Genomic DNA, 18,305 nt, shown 5'->3' on the forward strand with positions numbered 1-18,305 from the left:
AAAAGCTATTGGACCTTTACCTTTTACCTATTACATTGCAGTGTCCAAAGGATATTAACTCACATAACAGGAAATTATGTTTTTATTTTCATAAACTATGGTGTAGATAACACTACATGTACATGTATACATGTATGGGTATTTTTACGAAATGGTCATTAGGTGTCACTTTCCTGTTGTACTATCTGCAGCTGACCTCTTTTTACTCTGTCAGGTGAGTCCTGTTTATCAATTTATAAGCTTCCGCTTATAATATAATATAATTCATGTACATGTACTGCATTGAGGAAGATATACCATCGAACCATCTCAGCTGACAATACATATCTAAATAATGAAATCATTTTGCAACTACATGAATTATGAAAATACAGTCAAACCTGCCCAAGGCGACCACCCGGCGGACCGAGCAAAAATGGTCGCGATGGACAGGTGGTCGCCATGAAGAGGATTCCACTCACATGTTTCCAGGTCGAGGTTTTCAAATACAGTACGTAAATGGATGGAAATTATGTGAATTTAGACAGCATGACCCCCACCAGGTTCAATTCTCATTGAAAGAAAGATCCTACAAAAATTTTATTTTCCGTTATCGTTGTAATAATTGTATACCACTACATCGTGTACAAATTTTCGTCATAATTTTGACTACAAAACAATGGTTGCCTCGATAATCTCGCAGCGCCCTCCCGAATTCACACCTTACACACACGCACATCATCGAAGTTTTAAGGCCTTAGTCGAAGACAAATCCCGAGATAACACCTGCTGGCCCCAGCATTTTTTTGGGGCGCCGACCGCTGGATAAAATGGTCAAAAAGTTTTCGATCTGACAACTAAAGATGAAAACGGAACGGTGTGATTTCGTCGCGCCGCCAAGCTCTGTGCGACCGCATGGAAAGGTAAGTCAGTGCAGCAGAACGCACAGCGTCCAATAAAGGTTTGTGAGATTCATGGAAATAAAAAGAATATAAGAATATCAATTTTCATCAATAACTAGAGTATTCGCAAATGTTCATACACAAAAGCATCGTGTTTTAGAAAGGTCAGCGGTACGTCAAATCCGAGCCGCGCCAAATCCAAGATGGCGTCGGGACCAAGGAACAACATTTCTCGCCCGATGTTTTGCCCGCCGCGAAGTCATTTTTCGGTGGAATTTAGTAAGACACAGTGACATTTTTGTTGAAAATACAAAAAAATAGATACTAATTTCTGTTAGCTGTGAAATCTGACTTTTTGACGCCATGCACTATGTATTCGTTTTGAAAATTGAGTTTAAACCGAACTGAGTTTGCAGTAAACTATAAGATTACGATAGGCACAACAACATCACAAAACATTTGTCTTTTTACAATGTTTATAGGGGGAACGTTTTATCAAAGCAGTTCATGGAGGAATCGATGCTATAACATTGCTATTCCATATATTTTTGTCCTTCAAAGTCTTGAAAACATTTCCGTGAAATCCGACAGCAAAATGATCCGATGTCACCGCACGCTTGAAAATTAGGCGGCCGCCATGGGCAGGAATTGTGCTCTGTGCGGTCCCAATTCGTGGCGGTCGCGGCCGCGTTGGACAGGTGGTCGCCTTGGGCAGGCAGCTTAATGCTTGTGCCTATGGGGAAAATTTTCGGGACCGAGAAAAAGCGGTCACCATGGCCAGGTGGTCGCGTTGAAAAGGTGGTCGCCTAGGCAGGTTTGACTGTAGTATCAAAGTAGCTAAAAACACAAAATCCTTGATAGTACGAGAATAAGAGAAAAGTCATAACGGCCGACTCAAAAATTGTGAACAAATTTTGTTTGTAACAAAAAGTTTCCTAAAAAATACAACACTAAACTGTTGATAACCAAATATAACACTAGAAAGGCAATATTTGCGAGAGCAAATACAACATATTTCATCCATTTCCCTCACCACATCCACAGAAGAATGGACTTTTTCATAATCACCTAAGTCCAGAATTATATTTTAACAAATATTCCTCGCATCCAATTATGGACTCTTCCAGCGGCGAATGAACCAACGACTTGAACAAGTATCATGCAAATTTCATAATGTACACAGCTACAACCTTGCAAGAGATTTGTTCTGCGGAAGAATTTCCACAATCTGGTAGTCAAGAAAATTTTGCATTACGCAGCGGACACTTCTTCGGAACCAACTCAGGTTGTGCAAAGTTTTCACAAATCTCTGCTGGACACACTGCAAATTTTTTATGCTTATTTCATACTGTAACACATACAGTACTAACAAAAAGATACAAAACTACTTGTAGGGAGATGAGTACTTTGAGCATTTTTTTTATCTACCCCCAAAGCAAATTTCAGGTCATTCAGCTGTAATTAAAGACTACAGGAGGACCAAATACTGTATACAGATTTGGTCTGAAAATGGCCAAAAAAATCAGTAAAATTATTTTAAAGCCCCATATCGAAAAAATGGAAAGAAAAAAATGTCCGGGGGCATTTGCCCAATCTGCCTTTGTGCCAAATTTCAGGTCATTTGGCCAAATTTGAAGATTTGACAGGAGGAGGAAAAGAAGGAACATGAGAGAAAACAATATATTGCATCCATACAATAGATGAAATATAATACAATGCCTTTGTGTACTAAATATGAAATTACTTAGAAATTAAAGGGATATTGCTGTGAAGTTTACTTCAGTAGTGTTTAAGATTTATCTTTCACTTTGAAGCAGCTGATGTTGAGGTAGTCACAGCTTTCCCGTAGGACCAAAGTGCTGTACACCACGAGGTCCAGGCCCACCAACATCTGCGTAAAACGTTGGAGAAAACATGAGATTAGTAGAGAACAAGCTCGATTCTCTTTTGGTAAATCGGTAACTGAGGCAGCACTACCAATCATCGTGCGCTACCAATTATCATCCACTTTGGCTCATGTACATATTATTTCTCTATTTATTTATATTAGAAGGAGAAGACTCAAGTGGACGATGATATGGCAACCCTAGAACAATTCTTCACCAACGTATTAATACGTACTCACACCGAGTTAAACAGACAGAGAAAAAGTTAGACCATGTATTGTTCTTTTTGGATGAGCTGATCTTTCTTGGTGGGTTACTCTTTTCGCTAGCTGCCTCTGTCCGCACGCTTTAAAGATAAATGACTTTTTAAAATAAATCGGACGATATTTGGTAGCAATACGTTACACAATTCTCTACTCTACAATCTACATATTCATCGTTGATCTCACACGTCTTACCGATTTGTTACCATACGAACGTCGTGGCCCCTATTGGCCTTTGATCTCACGTGACTATGGCGTAACTTGGCCCCTATTGGCCTTTGAGCTCACGTGACTACGACGTAACTTGGTCCCTATTGGTGTTTGCGCTCACGTGACTATGACGTAACTACTAGTATTGTTCACCATGTTGGGCTGTTGAACTTGGATTCGATTTTGAATATGCTATTGCAGTCGCGTACTTAAAAAATGATTTGCGTTCTCATATACGAATTGGACTAGCACTTAAATAAAATAAGAAAAGTAAACGTACCAGAGCCAGACACAAAACAAAGTACTCGCTGACGTAATCACCAAGAAACGAGGACAGAAGCAGCATGGCAGGACCGAGCATGGAGGTGTCGATGAGAGGCATTTTCGACTTTGTTGCGTCTGCGACCTGTGTAGAGATACAACATCTCAGAAAGCGGATGCAAAGCATGAATCAGTGAACATGATTCTTACTATTTGTAGGTGTTACACTGGCAACAAAAAATCGTACTTAGATCCATGTCCTAAGATATACTTCAAGTGTGAACAGACTGGTTATTTTAACCCTATCTAGCGTGATTACCGAACTCTTCTAGTTAATGGATGACAAAAATCTACACGTGAAGTGTTGTTGTTTTTCCAAGAAACTATATATTAATCAATTTAAAAGAAACTTCTAAAAGATATGCACTGGTTCTGTCTTAATGTCCATTGATCTACACCTTGGTTAGATTATCAGGAAAGCAATTAAAGTCACTTTTATGGTGAAATTTAAGAATTCTATCCGAGAAAAATCAAGAGAGTTAGCCTCAACGACAACAGTACGTGAATGTGTTTCACACTATTCTTTTGAATATGATGATAAAAAAATGACCGAGAATAAAACTCCAGCACCCTTCAAACAGTAAAGCTAAATTCATAAAAGTCACGTACGAAAGTCCCTGTACTTTTTGCTGTATTAATGAAATTATGTATTCGACAAGCAATTGTAAAGAAAACGGCAGAAATACATGACTCTACCCTCAGCACGATGGTAATCTTGGCATGTGCCAGTCCGAGCATGAGATAGTACAGGATAGGGTAGGTCTGGAGGGCGGACGCTCCCTTGGTGGCGAGGGCGAGCATCACGTGTATCAGGAGAGGACAAGCCGTACGCAGATGACTGGAGCCCTGTGGAGGGTCATACAGTAGGTTATAGAACCACCTTTGACCTTTTGCACACGTCATGCTTGAGTAACGGCACATGATTCAATCAATCAGGTCAGTCTTCCTGAAGAAGGACAGGTGTCAGGTCGAAAATCCAGTGAATCACCTCTATGAGTTGGAAAAGAAAGTTTATTCAGAGGTTTATATTATTATTACTACATATGAAAGGCAAGCTATAGATAAAGTGTTTTATCTTTACGTTACTGTAGTGATCCATAAGATTAAGACTTCCATGGTATATAACTTAAGAAAACAAAATATGACATACACGAAGCCCAGCATTGCTGCCTTTGTTCCGTTGTTTGGAGATGAATACAGTCGCTTCAAAGATGATGAAGATATATGCCACCAAAATTAAGGCTAGAACGATAATTCGAACTTCCAGCTCCGCAGAGAAGACCTAAAACATAATGCAGAAAAAAACTATTACAATTTTGTCAATGATCACTCTCATAATGTAGTCTCTAGTGCCTCATTCGCTAGCTCACTCAATCACTCACTCACTCAATCACTCACTCACCAAGCTACTCAAACACACTCATATATTCACTTTTCAAACTACTAAAACACACACTTACTCACACACACACATACAAAATGTACTCACACGTACACACACACACACACACTCAGTCACACACACCAGGGCTCGAAATACTGGGTGCATGTGCACCTGTGTGCACCCAAAATTGGAGATTTGCACCTAATTCTTAACTGTGGGTGCACCAGTGCACCTAGATATTTTTGAAGGCTATGGGGTAAAGGTAACGTTACTATTGTGCACTAGTATATAGGATATTCTTGAAATGTAAGTATCAGAAAAAGCAATTTTGAAGTTAGCTATAGAATTACAGGCAGTAGTATTAAACTTTGTAATCATGTTTTGCTGACATTTAACTTTATTTTATGTGGTGCACCCAAAATTCTTTCTGTGCGCCTAATTTTCGGGGTTGGGTGCACCATACCAGTGCACCTATTTCCAAAAATGGATTTCGAGCCCTGCACACACACACACATACACAGTACACACACAAGTTTGGCAACTGAATCCTTTTTAGGGTTTTAGAGGACATCTAGATGACTTACCTGTGCTGACCATGCGGCGGGCCCAAAGATCGCAGAGACCGCGTGTATCGTCATCATGATTGCGAGATATTCATCACTCTCTAACCTTAGAAACAGAATAAACAATAAATACGAACAGAGTTATCCAATGAACGGCTTGTATTTGTACGAAGAAATCATGACAGGTTAATAAGAAAAATCAGTAAATGTCAACGTCCGAAGACCCAAAATCTCCATGAAATTTGTTTTTATATAAGATGTGTTTATTTTGCCCTAGTTATTTGCTGTTACCGCTGGTTGTTTTGCTTTGTGTGCCAGAGGGTATCCACGTAATAGAACCTAGAAAGGCAACATTTTCGGGAAAATGCAGGATATTCCCCTCCCATTTAATACCTACACCTCAAATATGACGTCCTTAGCATTTACTGTAGTGTAAGGAAATTCTGAAGTTGCTGCATAAATTATGCAAACGAGGTCTGTATTAGCATAATGTATGGTCAAGTGTGTTCACCTTTCCTAAAGGTACCTACATCTGAAATATATCATCCGTAGCTTTTAAGGTAAGGGTAATGCATATATTATGCATAAACTCCTCATTAGCATAATTCATGACCAGGTTTTCTGACCTTTCATAAAGGTACCTTCATGTCAAATATGAAATCCGTAGCCTTTATAGTAAGGGAAATACAAGGTTATACCTAAATTATACAAATGAGGTCTGCATCAGCATATTTTATGGACAGGTGTATTCACCTTCCCTAAAGGTACCTACATATGAAATATGACATCCGTAGCTTTAACGGTCAGGAAAATACACGTTTATGAATAAATCATGCAGATGAGGTACTCATTAGCATGATTTATGGTCATATGTTTTCACCTTTCCTACATCTGAAATATGACATCCGTAGCCATTACGGCAAGGGATACGCCTAAATTATGCAAATGAGACCTCATTAGCATAATTATGGCCAGGCTTTTTTACCTTTCCTATTGGTACCTACATCTCAAACATGACATCCGTAGCCTTTAAGGTAGGAGAAATACACATTTATGAATAAAATATGCAAATGAGGTCCTCATTAGCATTATTCATGGCCAAGCGTGTTTACCTTTCCTAAAGGTACCTACATCTCAAATATGATATCTGCAACTATTATGGTAAGGGAAATACAAATTTCTGCATACATTATGCAAATGAGGTCCTCATTAGCATAATTTTTGTCCAGGTGCATTCACCTTTCCTAAAGGTACCTACATCTCAAATATGACAGCCTCAGCTTTTACGGTTAGGGAAATTTTATGCATACATTATGCAAATTAGGTCCTCATTAGCATAAATTATTGTCAGGTGTATTTACCTGTTCTAAATGCTAAAGGTACCTATATCTTAAATATAACATCCGTACTATGAAACATAAGGTACATATAACTTTCTGCAATACCATTAGTAGAGTTACCACCCTTACATCTACTTGGTTTTGGGCAGCAGAACCACCAGCTTTTGGGAATTGGGGAATACTCGCCCTAGATAAGAGACCAATGGATTCAACAGGTGCGACCTCAAAGCCCATACCCACAATGGAGAAGTAGATATTTCTCAAGTCATTACTTATGCAAATTCAGTCCAAATTTGCATAATTACCACTTCAGTTTGTACATCTCTGTCCAACCCACTTGCGTACCAAATAACATTAAAATCTGTTGTTCCTTTCTTCAGTTATTCTCCTTGGAAGATTTTTTTTACAAATACGCCTCTGCACCTCCAGTGACACAGACCAGGGGGCCCAAAATTGACCTTGACCAGTCTCCCACCAGCACCTACCCACATACCAAATATCATTACAATCCATCCACACGTTCTTGAGTTATGCTGATTTTAAGCGTCCGATGACACACGCATACACACAGGATAACACACACGCAAACTCCATGCAAAACAAAGTCTTTTTTCATGGAGATAATTACTTTCAAAATATACCGCTGTAGAGCTGTAGAGAGCACTGGACAGGCAGGTCACTGGCCAGAATTGCACACAGAGGGTGAAGGAAAGGGAAGGGTGGGGGAAGCTGGTCTCCGACCCTCAAGATGGGACAAGGTGAAGTTGAAGGAAATGGAAGGGGCCTGTCACACTCAAGTCCTGGGGGGGGGGGGGGGCTGGCAAACAGCACCCTTCTTTTGGACAATGTCGAGTTTAGTACATCATGATATAAGTACTTACAATTCATGGTGCACCACATCAAGGAAACAGTATTTCCAGTACACGACGAAATCCAAAACGAAGCAGATTAGGTGGAAGTAAAATATCCACTCAGGAGAGTTCCCAAGTTGCATCGCGACGCACACTGACGTCAAACCAATCCCTATAAGAAATAAGGAAGTCGCAATGTAGTAGTAGAAGCAACTTATTTCCACACAAGGTCTCATTCATGAGTTCATTTCTTTACATTGCGGCTAATATAGAAATACGTGTCTTACGTTCCTAATGAAGCTAAAGGAAATGTATTGATATAATTAATTCTACATTGGGCACATTTACATCATGTAAAATATTGCCAACAAGAAAGCTAATATTCACTGCTATGAACTAACGTTCATGTAGTTGTTTACTTTTGAGTCGGTACCCGCTGGAAGGAATACATGGATAAGACCATAGGTTACTGAAATGTCCGATGTAACGTTACATGTAGCTGGAATCAGGCGTACTCCTCCTGTCTTACAAGTTCTTTAGGTCTTTTTTGGAGACAAAAACAATTCAAGCAACTACAAAAAAAAGATGAAGACTAGAAAGGCAACATTTGCACGAGCAAATGCAACATGTATCGCCCATTTCCCTCCCCAGGCATGCAAAAAGCGACTGTTCTAATGCAAAAATGGAGCATTCCAAAATAACGTTTAACTCAGTAAGACCATGTAATGACCATTGTAAATATCAATGCGATCCAGGCTTTCATTTGTTGTATGTCTGCAATGTTGGTATTCGAATAAAGAATTGAATTGAAGACCAGTCAGAAATGAAACCCTATGCATGCATGAATGGGCTTTTCAATGCACCCATGTTCATATTCAACAATGCAAAAATTAACTCTCAAAATCATCCCATGGCATTAAACAATCTGCCTAAAAGTGAACTATTGCAAATTTATAATCAAAGCCCGAAACGGAGCTTTTGTCCCCTATGAAAGAATAGATTACAGGAACTACCATGCATAACGGACCATTCAGAAAACATCTCTATTAAAAAAAAGAACTTTTGTGTAATTACCCCTGTCCGAAATCAAATTCAAAACGTCCCCCCGTTCAATAATTACGCGCCACCTGCAAGACAACTTTCCTGTCAACCACGCGCCAGGTGCACGTGGGGCTTGGGGTCACTGACCTTTAGGTTGTGTTGTTTACGTTTGTAATTGTGAGAGCTTCTTCTTGCAAAAGTACAGACAGTCGAACGCCGCCGCGTATCTTCAGCCAGATTACCATAGTGTTGTACAGCCGCTGACGTATTGTTTGTTTAAACTGGTACGCTCCATAGACCCTACTCAAGCTATTTTACGCATTTTCAGTGGCAAATTTCATTGAATATAGTACGCCCGCCAGGAGTGTGAATATTTTGTGCAAATTTCTATGTAATTATTTATTTATGGTTTTTTATGTAATTTCAGAAAAGTCTTAATTTTGATGTCATTGGTATCTTCTGCACATTGAAAGGCACAAACCTAAAGCGACGATATCGCAGGCACTGTCCACGATAGCTCCGACGGGCGACCCATTGCCGGTACGCCTGGCCTGAATACCGTCCATACCGTCTAGGGTCTGGATTATAAATAACCCAGTGATGCAGTTGGTGTAAAACCACCACGGAACCTGCATAAAAGAAAAGGAAAGTGGTGTTTGTTTGCCTTGATTGGTGCAGATACTGGACCGGAACTGTTCCTAAATGTCTGTATCTGTACCTGATGTTACGTTTACGTTTTCAAAATCATATATGCTGCAAATATCCTTTTTCAGGAAGCCATTGCAGAATTTCCTCTTTAACTATGCAAATAATGTCAAAACCTACATTTCAATGAAATTCACCTTATGGCTTATCTAACATACATTTGTCCCCAGTATGAATATGCTTAGCCTATCATTTAACTCTAAGGCATTTTTTCATTATTCGATTTTCTTACAAACCATACAAATTAGGTAATGATATGCATTCCTCATATCCATTCCAACTTTATTGACATTGATTGAAAGAGACACTGAACTCTCAGGTCCTGCATTGATATCCGCCATGAAGGACAGATCGTACTGGAAAAAATAATCTCACCGGGGTAAATCCGGAAGAATGATGATGATGATGATGATATCCATTCATGTACCTCTTGGACTAAGTTACATATGTATGTACTGGCGTATGCCTGTCATTTAGCATAATTGAAATATAAATTTTCATTATTAATCAAGCGAATCAACTCCTAATTTGCATAATTAACATAGCATAACGTTGGTCTTCAGCGAAAAAAATAGACAACCCGCTCCGCTGAGAACATGTGCTATTCATAATTGCTCAAATGTCTGTATTAGTGGATTGGAATTAGTTTCTATCTCGCGCACTGCATGCGTTAGTAACACCTGCTCGCATGTTGTACCACACAAATTTAGATAGCTTCTTCTCATTCGTAATGCAAATTAAATCATGTTTAAGATAGTCTATATCTAAAAATGTTCATCTTCACCTGAGAAACGTGCATCACAAATTTGACATTTCCGTCATGTTCCATTTATTGTGCAAATTAGGTCCACGTTTGAATGATTTACATCTCTCGCTGTTCTTCCCCGTCCAACTTACATATATGGTGATAATGATGGTCCTATCACCAATGAATCATACACATTCCCTTATTGATTATTCAAATTACGTTTTGATTTAAAATATTCTGTCTAATTATATGCATCTTCACTTAAATCACCTACAAGTAAAAAATGATGCCAATACGTCCATACAATCTCGAGTTATGCCGATTCAGACTTTCCATGGATCCAGTAAAAGATGGTAGAATGCCCACGCCTCTTCCACTTCTTTAGGAACCCAAGAGGTATCAATCACTCCAATTTAGGAAAATCCTTCGAATTCTTCATATCAAAAGATACAAACAAAGGAAGTCTCACTACAGTACCATAGCAAGCAGCCAGGGACCCCAGAATCTAATCATTTGAGGTCACATCAAGACCTACCGGTATCCACACACACAAGTATGAAAGCAGTTCACTAAGGCATTCTTGAGTTATCGTGTTCACAGACACCAAAACACACACCAACCCGAACCCAAAACATAACCATCTGGAGAAGGTAATAATGGTGGCGCGGAATAGAGTGTCACTGTGTAGCGGCAGCTCGTGCCCCAAAATACCAAGAAGACGCACAAACTGTCTTACATAAAACAACAAGACTTTGGAGAACTAATACCTCCAGGAAATAGTTTTATTATGCAAATGACTTACACATTTTAATAATCTATGGCTGGATGTGTACACTTTAAACTAACTTACACGCTAATTTACGGCTTAGATGAATTATGGCACTTTCACATTGATTATGCTAAAAAAAGTAAATATTTGCATAATTGGTATCTTTTGATATTCCACTTCCTATAAAGTACGTATGTATAATCAAAGTCCTATGATTAAAAACAGTTGAATTAGAGCATTTCCTAATCAATTATGTTAACTAAGTCCTAATTAGCATAAATTGCTTTTCATTGTGTGCATCTCTGTTTATGCTATCTGCATGCTGAATATCATGGAAATCCGTCTTTCCTTTGTTCAGTTATCCTCTTTAATTAAATTCCAACAAAAACATCCCTGAAGTTACAGAACAAGCTTCTTTCTGACATCAAAAGCTGCCTGTCACTACAAAAGAAAAACCCTACCAGGTCCAGGACAAAATATACAAAAACCGGAAGTTCTGCTGCAGTACCAAGGTCAGACGCCAGAGGCCCATAATCATGTTGTTATGTACGGAAAAACAAGGGGCGGAGCTTACCTCTTCTGTAGCTGTCGGGCAGTAGAGAAACAGCGGGAATGTTGTGATGACAAGTGCGGCCAATCCCAGGAAACTGATGACATTCGGCGCTACCCACGTGGGGATCTGCTCGACAAGATAGCCCCAAAAGTCCTTTATGAGAAAAGAATCGTAGTTAAGTCCATGTCAAATGGAAGAAAATATTTCCGTAGCGTTTACTTGCAAAATTGTGAGGTTCCTGATGTCATTAGCACCACCTATCGTCTTTGTCCAAAAGTGCAATTGCTTGATGCAGATTTTCTCCCTTTGATCATACATGCCATTATGCACGTCAGTCGTAGTATTCTTCTGTGTGATATGATTTCGTCCATTTTACATTGTGATTTGTGGATTGTCATTACAGTTCTGTGCAGTACTTGACCCGCCAATATTGTTTTAGTGAAAGCCTTTCATTAGTTCCCATAAAATTGTCAACCGTGATAGGATGTGCAGTGTGTGTTTCCTGCAGACGTGGTAAGTTCTCATAACCCCTATACAGTACGTACTTTTCACATATATGTATGCTCATAAAACCCACATGATACTTTTCACTGGCAGGTATTTTTCATAACCCCGATATAGTTTCTTTCAGCAATAAATGTTTTCATACCCCGCATTTAGTACTTTTTAGTTACAGATGTTTTCATAACCCCCACGTAGTACTTTTTATGGACAGGTATTCTCATAAACCCCATATAGTGCTTATTACAAGCCTCTTTCTCTGGTGGAATTCCCATCAGGGGTTGAATGCCCCAATAGGGATTTTTCTTCAAAATAAAAACTAGGCATGCCCGGATATTTAGAAAAAAACAATGTTCAATTCCTGGAATTCGTGCAAACTGTTAGCTGTTTATAGCTAGGCCAGGGTTGCTGCTTCGTATCCCCATTTCATAATTTACATTTCCTCAAATTCTCGCATGTCAACAATCCAAAGTCATTGGTCTCCGCCCCTGAGGCGACGCCAAAAACATGAAATGGAAAACAATTCATCTGAAAAGGCAGAACAGACCTTCAGGACATAATTGAGGATTGATGCGCCTTCAGCCTTGAACTTGTACTCCTTCAGTCTCTTCAGTTCTGCCTCGCTCAAGACTGGCTTCATGTTGGTCGATTTAATCTAGAAAAGGAGAGAAAAAGCAATGAGCCATACAAGGCGTTTTGCGATAAAACTTAAAAAGATTAACAACGCATGTTCGTTCGGTATGTAGACCATTGGCGGAGGATAGCAAAATTTTTTCTTTTATTTCAAATCAGACGAAAAGAAATGCGCGCTCCGATGTCATCCACAAAGTTTACTTCTTGTGGCCTCATGGGTTACGACATTCTGACATGAAGTAGCTGTCCTCATGCTGAATACAGTCTTTGTGTTGTGCCGTGGGCTTGTCAGGTCTAGATAGATGTCATGACTGACAGACAGTTCTCAGAACGGCGCAGTAACTGCAGTGTCGATGACTTTTATCAACGGAGGTGCGATCAGCTATGACGTATGACTTCATACAGGTCTCCTTAAAGATTCAAAATTGAACTCTTCCAATATCTCGATGGTAAAGCCGTAGGGTATCAGGAGAAGTCGGCCCCGGGCCCTATAGTTAATCAGGATAAGTCGAAACCAAGCCCCTAATATGACATGGATCAGCAAACAGAACAGAAAACCGTTAAGGTCTATGTGAGAAGTAAAATATTTCTACTGCCAAACATGTCGTCTCACTAGTACTGTAACTCATGATGGGCAAATTTTACCGAAGTTTTGAGGCTATGCAGGTCGTTCCCCAGTAACTTGTAACAAGGAGGTTCTATCATGACCATGCAGTTCGGTTGCCTCAATGCATTTTCTTAAACTTATAACTGTTAAAAATAGGCTAAGACCAAAAAACATGTTGAGCTGCTAAACATTTAATTCCATCAGTTATAACAGTCATAGAAGAACATAAGAATGGGGTCCCCTGACTTGTCCCGTTGACGTTGTGCCCTTGGGAATGGCACTTAACATGAATTTCCTCACTTAGGTAAAAATGAGTACCTAGCTTCGGTTAGGGACGTCCCTCGGATTGGGCGTTAAATGGAGGTCCCGTGTGTGAGGAGAGGCCTTCCCGGTGTGAGTGGATCAAATATATCCGTCCGGATATGCAGCTTGTACTGTTCAATACAAACCCGGTATGCTACGCCATGAGGCCGTTTACTCGATTTGGCATGCAATAGAAACTAAGCAAGCAAAGCATTGCGACTTCGTGAAAGAGCGTCGATATAACAAACAAAATGGCGTCGCCGGCGCGAAAAATGTTTTGACAGTCAAAATAATGTGCCGAGTAAGTACAGTGGCATCTTACTTCATCTACAATGACTCTCGCTTTCAAAGTTGTATATGTACGGTCAAGTTTTTTAATACATGATACATGAGTGCAGGCTTATAATACAAGATTTTTCTAATTGCATAATGCATAATGAATATAAATTTTTCTGTGCCACTCAAAAATCGAATACTAGGAAACCTATATTGTAAACAATTGATTAGGATCTCTCTCATTGTTGTATAATGTACAGTCAACAATACTAGAAATTAACACCACGCACAGCACGTCCAGGATCAGAGATACCAAACAAGGAAATCCTTCTGCAGTACATGGGTCAACCACCAGAGGGCCTAGAATCACACCAGGTTCGAAACACCTACCCACATACCAAATACTGTATCATCACAGTCCATGCAAAGGTTCTTGCGATATTCCGCCGGATACGCAAACAAAAACACAAAGAGAGAAACGACGCTGCAGGTCCAACCTAATAGGAGGCGCAAGCAAATTTACACCACTTCACGCTTATGTCAACTCCTAACGTACCTAGTCTGTGTTGTGTTTACACAATCTCTCGCTGGCGGAGGTTGATGACCCCCTCCCGTTTCAAGGGGCGGTAACCATCGGGCCGGCGACTAGGATCAGGCTACTACTAGAGCTCTAGGCTACTACCGTGCCTACCACCTAAAAAATCACAGCATGTCTATATACAAAAAATGCTGCTGCAGTACCAAGGTCAACCACCAGGATGCCCAAAATCTACCTTCACTGTCGGGTTTACCCCACCTACCTACCTACTAAATACCATCGCAATCCATCCAGCGGTTCCTCAGATATATCCCAATACATCATCCATTTTTCTTTGAGGTAAAAACGGTGATACTGGAAATTTGACACTTCAGCTGCCGAACGGTGGGCAATGATAAAACGGGACTTGGTGATGCCATGAGAAAGAGAGGGAGGGGCTTTCTGATGACAGACAAAAACTATTCCTTATAATACCTGGGGACTGTGATGTAAACACAAATGGGCTCCTATGAAGGGTGTCAAAAGCATACAAGTAACGTTATATCGGCTTACCATGTGTTTTTCTAACTACAGAAATACAGAGAAAGCCACATTCCACAGTTACAAAATTCAAACTAAATCCAATCTTTCCCACGACACCTCAAAATAGATCTGGTGATCGTCGTGAGATCTAACATGCACTGTTTTATTTACCAACAAGAGTTCTACGACCTCATACCTTCGTCAAATGATTTTGACCTTTATGACTGACGTATTAGGAGTGTTTTTCATCAATCATCAATCATACCAGTTGACCCTCTTCACCCAAATAACATAAGTTGTCCAAACCTCCTTGTTATGACTATGAGCTTAACAAAGAAGGTTATGCCAACATTTATCATCAATTATGCAAATAAGCTCCCTCCTTATTAGCATAATTTGATTCAATGGTGTTCACATTCACACAACTTCCTAATGCCACAATTATGAAATTGCCGTCATTTACTAGTATGGAATTATAGTAGTTTCTCATTAATTATGCTAATTAGGCCCACATTTGCATATTTCCTATCTATCAACATTCCTCTCTTCCTTAGTTACAAATGTCACATATTTGAATAGTCATATCATGGAACACAGCAGATTTTTAAAATTGCCTCATTAATTATGCGAGTTAGAATTTGATTTGCATAATTATCATCCAATCATACAAAGCATCACGTAAGCTATCTACATACCAAAAATCATGACCATCCATCAAGACCATCTCGAGTTATAGTTTTTCTCATTAATTATGTCAATGAGGTTCTCATTTGCAAAGCTGATATCTATTAATATTTCTCTCTTCCTCAGTTACATATGTCACATGTTTAAGAGTCCTATCATGGAAATTGATGGATGTATAAACTTTCCTCATTAATTATGCAAATTAGATACTGATTTGCATAATAAGTATCTAATCATGTACATCAGCACTCAAGCTATGTACTTACAGAAATTTATGACCACCCACCAAGCCCTTCTTGAGTAATTCCCTTTCACAGTCTGAAGCAAAACCTGCCCCTGCTATAGCCAACCCATAGGTCTGCTTGGAGACTACCTTACCATTATGCCTACAGCTGGCTCACAGCCAATTTGTGTAACTGACGTTTCCTGCCCTCAACATGACCCCTCAGGACCTCCTTACCCTATGCATGACGCCTTGGAAAAACAGAGCCCACACGTACACATACTTCAGCATACAATGTAACACATTTTTACACTTTTCTCGTTAATTATGCAAAACACTTCGCCCAAAATCTAATCATCTTGAGATTTCCCACATACACACCGACACACCAACTACGACAACAAACCATCCAGGCGTTCTCGACTTATTCTGTTCACTAACAGACACACAGACAAGCACCATCGAATAACCTTGTCGACGAAACCATTTCGTCGACGAAGGTAACTAGGTCAACTTGTGGCCATTTTGGAGACTAACGTTATATCTAAAATCAGAAGATTAATAAGTGTCATATGTCGCCACTTCGAGGCCTTTTAGGTTCGTGTGATACTTAGCTATTCCCTCGCATTGAAACGCATACCTGAATGGCCCTCGTATATATCCTTCCTTGCTATTGTACAACAGTTTAATCAACGGACTCTTTTCTAGCTGAAATACAGCAAAGCTGCCTTTCAACAATTTCTGACATACAAGATGTTACGTAAAACGTATATGCCAGTCAATCTTGAAAGAGTCAAATGCCCTTATCCACGTCGCCCGCGGCCGCTTTTTGACGTAAAATGCACAGCATGGTAGGAAGGCACCATGTATTTTTCAATGCTTGCAACTTGGTGCAAACTCTATAACGTTGGGTAACATAAATTCGCGGGGTACTTAAATTCGCGATTTTTCGAAAACGGGGTATTTAGGGATATGTGCTAGATGCAACATAAGTAATACCGCTAGAAATGCAAACCTGACAGACTAACGTGTTCAGAACATTGTCTGAAAAGCTTCGATAAGCATGCATTAGAAGGCGACGAGGTCAAAAACTCTCCGTCCCTTATTGGAACAGTCTGAGGGCTTCGTGGGAGAATTACACAACATGGTTGTCGGCTGGTCTATAAGACAAATGTCACATCCGATTCCTGCTAAACACAGTTATTTACAAGACAACTTATTACAATCTCTTTTGCTAACCTGCAACTGGATTCTAAGTGTGATCAATCATCAAAACTCCTCTCTGTTGCTACAACCTACGGCACGTGTATTTTCCCGCCGCCATATTGTTAACCAGAATCCTGTTGTCAAGCAGACGACAAAGGTTTGTGAGGAACACTTTTTTGTCTAAATGTTGCGTGTGATAGTGGACTGAGGACGATATTTTCCTCAAAGTTTGCTCCTAACACAACAAGGAACACATGGACATAGTAGTATTACCATTGCTACGGCATCCAGCTAACTTTCCATGAATAATGTAACGTTACACGTTGCCATGACGGTGGGGATCTACTTTGAGTGACGTTCTACCGACTCAACAAACGGGATATTGCCGAAGGCCTGATGTATGCGGTACGGCCGTTTTTTCGTGTATTTTTTTACTTGGACACGTCTATATCCATAGCACTCTCCTCAAGCCAAGGACGGTACGAATAGCTGCTGTATAAAATGTAATTAGCGGTAAGATATTCAAGACGAATCTTCTCTTCCGAAATAATGTTCACACCTGTCCGACAACACCGTCATTGTGCGTGCGGCGGACGGTACTTTAAAGTTGAAATATTATGGTGTCAGCACGACTAGAGACAAAATCTACCATATATGTGATTAGTGCAAAGATAGTACATGATACTGACAGAATAATAGAAAAAAAGGATGGTTTATTGTTCTGCTAGATTGATTTCAGTCAACCATTATCGGAAAAATGGCGAATTCATGTTACCCAACGTTAGAAACAATAGCTAAAATTGACCACACAACGTTAAACGTCCTGACCTGATAGTTTAGCTGTCGTGCCTCCTTCCTGGGAACACAAAGTTCAAAAGAGACCGTATCATGTGCGCAGCAAGAGTTATTCTAGCTGTCTACGTGGATCATGGCACCACTCAGGAGTTGCCCATTTGGCTTGTAGGGTGGTTATGACATTTATAGCACAGTGTTTGTATGTGTCTATTCTGGCGTTGATGGTTTGAAATTTGAGATGGTGGCACCCCCGGGTGCACCCCTGGGTTGGTGTCAGTAAACTGCCAGCGTTTACATCAATATGGTTGCTAACTAGTTTGTAGAAAAAAGTGAGGCGGGCGTTCCTCCTCCTTTCGGAGAAGGTTATAGTGCTATTGTTACAGTGGTATCATGTGCTGGAGTTGTATATCTTCCCCACAGATTCTGGTTCGCGATGTGCACACGGTAGAAAATCCTGAACCTGGTACGATTTCTGGCTCAGAAAAATGTCCGAAAATCTGTG

At 39.9% G+C, this 18,305-nt stretch overlaps 1 protein-coding gene across 1 annotated transcript; it reads right to left on the minus strand.

Annotated features, from left to right (window-relative positions):
* Positions 1-66: 66 nt before the first annotated feature.
* Positions 67-17,962, minus strand: LOC136436364 (choline/ethanolaminephosphotransferase 1-like). Its single transcript, XM_066430274.1, has 10 exons — positions 17,837-17,962; positions 12,564-12,671; positions 11,537-11,668; positions 9,222-9,369; positions 7,730-7,871; positions 5,530-5,614; positions 4,712-4,843; positions 4,258-4,407; positions 3,521-3,646; positions 67-2,772 (listed from the first exon to the last, which is right to left on the minus strand). The coding sequence occupies exons 2-10, from the start codon at positions 12,654-12,656 to the stop codon at positions 2,671-2,673; spliced, it is 1,110 nt and encodes a 369-aa protein (XP_066286371.1). The 5' UTR covers positions 12,657-12,671; positions 17,837-17,962; the 3' UTR covers positions 67-2,670.
* Between the last annotated feature and the right edge of the window lie 343 nt (positions 17,963-18,305).

The sequence above is a fragment of the Branchiostoma lanceolatum genome, chromosome 6, assembly GCF_035083965.1.
Source record: "Branchiostoma lanceolatum isolate klBraLanc5 chromosome 6, klBraLanc5.hap2, whole genome shotgun sequence".
Classification (NCBI taxonomy): domain Eukaryota; kingdom Metazoa; phylum Chordata; class Leptocardii; order Amphioxiformes; family Branchiostomatidae; genus Branchiostoma; species Branchiostoma lanceolatum.